The sequence below is a fragment of the Salvelinus sp. IW2-2015 genome, linkage group LG7, assembly GCF_002910315.2.
Source record: "Salvelinus sp. IW2-2015 linkage group LG7, ASM291031v2, whole genome shotgun sequence".
NCBI classification, from domain to species: domain Eukaryota; kingdom Metazoa; phylum Chordata; class Actinopteri; order Salmoniformes; family Salmonidae; genus Salvelinus; species Salvelinus sp. IW2-2015.
In genome coordinates, this window is record NC_036847.1 from 7,137,599 (window position 1) to 7,141,918 (window position 4,320).

At 51.1% G+C, this 4,320-nt stretch overlaps 1 protein-coding gene across 1 annotated transcript in view; it reads left to right on the plus strand.

Annotated features, from left to right (window-relative positions):
- LOC111966899 (microtubule cross-linking factor 2-like) overlaps positions 1–4,320 on the plus strand; it is an 84,143-nt gene that overhangs the window by 78,337 nt on the left and 1,486 nt on the right. Inside the window, 3 exon segments of the mRNA XM_070444622.1 lie at positions 1,715–1,969; positions 3,477–3,550; positions 3,635–4,319. Coding sequence (XP_070300723.1) covers positions 1,715–1,969; positions 3,477–3,550; positions 3,635–4,319 — 1,014 coding nt within the window.

Below are 4,320 nucleotides of genomic sequence, written 5' to 3' on the forward strand. Positions count from 1 at the left end.
AAGAGGATAGGGAGAGAGAAGAGCACAGAGAAGAAGAGAGAAGACTAACACATTAACCTCTCTATTGTGTTCTGTTTGTGAAACTCACAGGAAAGACCCAAATGCCAGAGTAGTAATCTAGTGATCACTTTTAAAATGGCGTACGCGTGGTGATCACGGCCGATAATCAAAGCGTTGGCTCTCTTTCCCCGTCTGGATCATTTGTCATCCTAAAGGCTGACGAGTGACTTTGGCTTTCTTGCTTTTTGGGAGAAACTTCATCTTCATCTGCCTGCCCTTACCGAGAGTCCGCACGCAGCAGCACCGCACGCACGCACGCACCACGGCACGCACGCAGCAGCACGCACGCACCGCACGCACGGCACGACACACACACACACACACACACACACACACACACACACACACACACACACACACACACACACACACACACAATTCTACAATACCCCCTTCACTCTATAAACTATGCTGTTACTGCTGCCCTTGTCTTGTGTAGACCCACTGGTCTGGTGCCCAAGAACTGGATGGCACAGCTGGGACCAATCTCTCCCTGATCTGCTCTGCCAACCACATCAGTAGGATGCCATCCTGGCAACGTGGCATGGCACCGGCAGCTGTTGCACTGTGGAACCAGGCTTAGGGCCTAATGCCTACAGATGCCTACAGAAAACCCTCTAAGGAAGTCTGTCTGCAGTGGTTTTTGGGGGGAATCTGGGGTGAATTGGGAGCGTTCAAAGCAAATGTCTTTCTTTGTGCCATAAACCTCCAGACAACTATTAAGTCACAGCCCCGCAACGCCTCACCAATAAAACTCATTAGGGATATTCATCATCACATGAGATCAACGCTCCGTCGCCGTCGGAGACGAATGGCGTAGTCATCCAATAGGCCGCCCAGACTCCATTAGCACCATATAAGGGAGGAACCTGCAGTCGTCCCTACCGTAGCGATTGATGGGGCTCCCTCCGCCGAAAGCTGTGAGCTCTAATACAAGAAAGAAACGAGACGGACTCGTAAAAAATATAAAGAGCAATCGTTTCCTTGAAGCACAGCTTGATTCATTCTAATGGGGGGATTGGAGAGGAGGAAAAGAGGACGAGGGGAGAAACGTAGTGGGGGCGTCTTCAGCTGTCGTCTCTTTAATGTGACTGAGTTTCCAGGTTTTCTGTCTGTTTTCTCTTCCGCCTCAGAAACAAGGGATGCCTTGTTCAAATTGTCACACYCACACACACACACACAAAGCATCCGCTGTTGTTCTTCATGGGGCTTTCTCATTGCTCCGTATCTGGTTCTATAGAGGGAGAAATACTAAATAGCAAATAAAGTCTGTTTAGATATTCACATGAGTGATGCTGACGTTTCGATTTTTTTATGCATTGTTTTCTCTTTGGTCGAACCCGCCCGCCACACAACGCACTTCATCCACACATTATGTCAGGACCCTCAACCCTCACATCACTAATTCAGATAAACACTAACAGTTGTTCTCTGAGACAAGACAGACAGAAAGAAAGAAAAAGAGTGGAAGTCAGTGAGAGAGAGAGTGGAATTCAGGAAGCTTTTCTGCAATTGGGCATTTCATCAGCCGTAGGCCTARATCTAATGTAGCTGTTCCGAAATGCATGGAACAAGAACTTGCGCACCAAATCTCTCATAATTCGCCATGTTCATTAACCTCGCTCAATCCACTCTCTCTGTCACCCCCTTCCAGCTGGAGAGCAAGTTGGGCCAAGCTGTGCTGGCCGGTGGAGAGAAGGACCTCCAAGGACCTCCCGACCTGAAGATGGCCCTGAAGAGGGAGCGCGAGGAGTACCCGCACCTCCTGGCCGACTCGTACGCCGCCGTCATGGACCTGACCAAGCAGCTGCAGATGGGAGAGAGGAACTGGAGCCGTGAGAAGCTGGAGCTCCTGGAGCACTTCAATCAGGAGAGAGGCCAGTGGGAGCAGAGGCTACAGAACAAGATGGTAACTCGATTTTTTTTGCACCTCAGAGCTTCTACTCTACTCTGTTCAATTCTATTCTAGCATAGTCTAGTAGTCTGGCTTAGCCATGTATATTGAGAGTGACACTTAGCCATGAGTACTGAGAGTGACGCTGAATATCCTTGTGACATCTAATGACTATCTTCGTTTTCCTTCCTCGGGTGGTATTTTGATGGGGTGGAATGGGAGGTTGTCACGGGTAGGAAATTGTAGGCTTGTATGCATTCCTGAACTCTATGACCATAGGTTTAGTGTTTTCCATAGAACTTTCACTGTGGGTGGATGACTGGCCAGTACAAGACAGACAGCATGCTGCTGAACAGGAGTGTGTCTGCTGCATGGTCTAACCACACTGGAGGCTTGTGTGTGTGTGTGTGTGTGTGTGTGTGTGTCCGTGTGTTGGGGTGTGTTGCGTCCAACGTTGCGCTTAGTGGGCTGTTGTTTATAGTCTGGACTGGCCCGTTCTTACTACCAGCCCAGCCATCATTACCTGTGCCTGTCTGGCTTGTCCAACCAGTGGTCTATCGCCAAACTACTGACTGGCTTGAAATGTCTTCAATATTCTCTCTCCTCTCTCTCGTTCTCTCTCTCTCTCTCTCCTCTCTCTCTATCTCTCTCTCTTCTCTCTACGTCTCTCTCTCCCTATCTCTCTCCCCTCTTTCTCGCCCCTCCTCTCTCCTCCTCTCTCTCTCTCTCTCTCTCTCTCTCTCTCTCTCTCTCTCTCTCTCTGCTCTCTCTTCTCTCTCTCGTCTCTCTACTCTCTTCTCTCTCTCTCTCTCTCTCTCTCTCTCTCTCTCCTCTCTCTCTCTCTCTCTCTCTCTCTCTCTCTCCTCTCTCTCTCTCTCTCTCTCTCTCTCTCCTCCTCTCCTCTCTCCTCTTTCTCCTCTTATCTTTGTGGCACAGAGAACATCTCTACAGGAAACGTAGCACTGAGGCCAAGCACACAAGAGGACATGTCATTATTTCAGACAGACGCCTCTTTCTCTCTCTACTATTTTCTCCAATCTGTCGCAGCACTGCTGTTGGTTCTGTTCGCTGTGCTTCAAAACGCCCTGAAAACAAAACCTGTTTAAAAAAACAAACAAGTTGTTTCCTTTCCTTCATGAAGTAGACAGCAGTCATGTACTGTAGGATTTCAATGAACCTTCCCCCTCCTCCTCTTCTTCCTTCCTCCCTCCCCTCCTCTCTCTCCTTTCCTCCCCTCCTCTCTCTCCTTCCCTCCTCTCTCCTTCCCCCCTCCCCTCTCCTCTTTCCTCCCTCCCCTCTGAGAGGAAATGGTTTAGGTTGTGTGTGTGTGTGTGTGTGTGAGCTGAACGGTCCTGAGTCAGCGTCACTACATGGACAGCGAGCCCTCTGTCAGGGAGAGATACTGTATCTCCTTCATGATGCCCACATCCTCATCATGTCCTCCATTAAACACTACCTATAAAACCTAACAGCCTGGCTGGGCCGGCAACTTAAAGCCTCTCCTTGTTTCTCTCCCTTACAGTCTCTGCACGACAAAACCACCTCCGAAAGGGAAACTGCAACAGACGCTGTTACAAATGGAAGTAATTTACCAAGGTAACATTYGCTTTGAATGTATACAAAACTCTACATTTCAGTTATCATGAAAAATGTTTAGTGATGTCATTTTTCTCCTCCCAGGACCAAATCCATCCCGTCCATGCCAGAGTTGGAGGGTCTGCTGGAGGCCTGTCCTTTCCTTCCGGGTCAGGAGGTCAACGGGACAGCCAATGAGGAGGMAGAGAAGGACCAGCCCAACACCCATGCCCCTCCCCTTCTAGCCCACACAGACCTGGGTGACCTCACCAGGAAGAACTGGAAGTACCTGACCAATGAGGTGGCRATGATGGAGCAGGGTAATGCCCCCTTCAAGACGTGGGACTGCCCCAGCTCCCCCAGTAGTTTCCTGGGCCTGGGGAGCATCCAGAGGAGCTACACGGCCCCCGACAAGACCGGTATCCGCATCTACTACAGCCCCCCTACCATGCGCCGTATGGAGAGCCGGCTGGCCAAGGAGAAGCAGGACAAACCTCAAGCCCAGCAAGGCCACCTGTCCCGGGCTTCAACTCCGTCAGACGCTGGGGCCCCGGAGGGCCAGCCTCCCTCTTCCTCCTTTGCCTCCTCCTCTTCGTCCTACGACCAGTGGCTGAGCTCTCTGTCCGAGCAGCACAGGGAACTTCTGGAGAACAGCAGCGGTGGCGCGGGGGTGGCGCCCTTCCACGGCCTGGAGATCTCTGCCAACCTCTCGGACGACATGAAGGAGATGACCAACTGCGTGCGCCAGGCCATCCGCTCCAGCTCTCTGGAGAGGAAGTGCAGCAAGGACG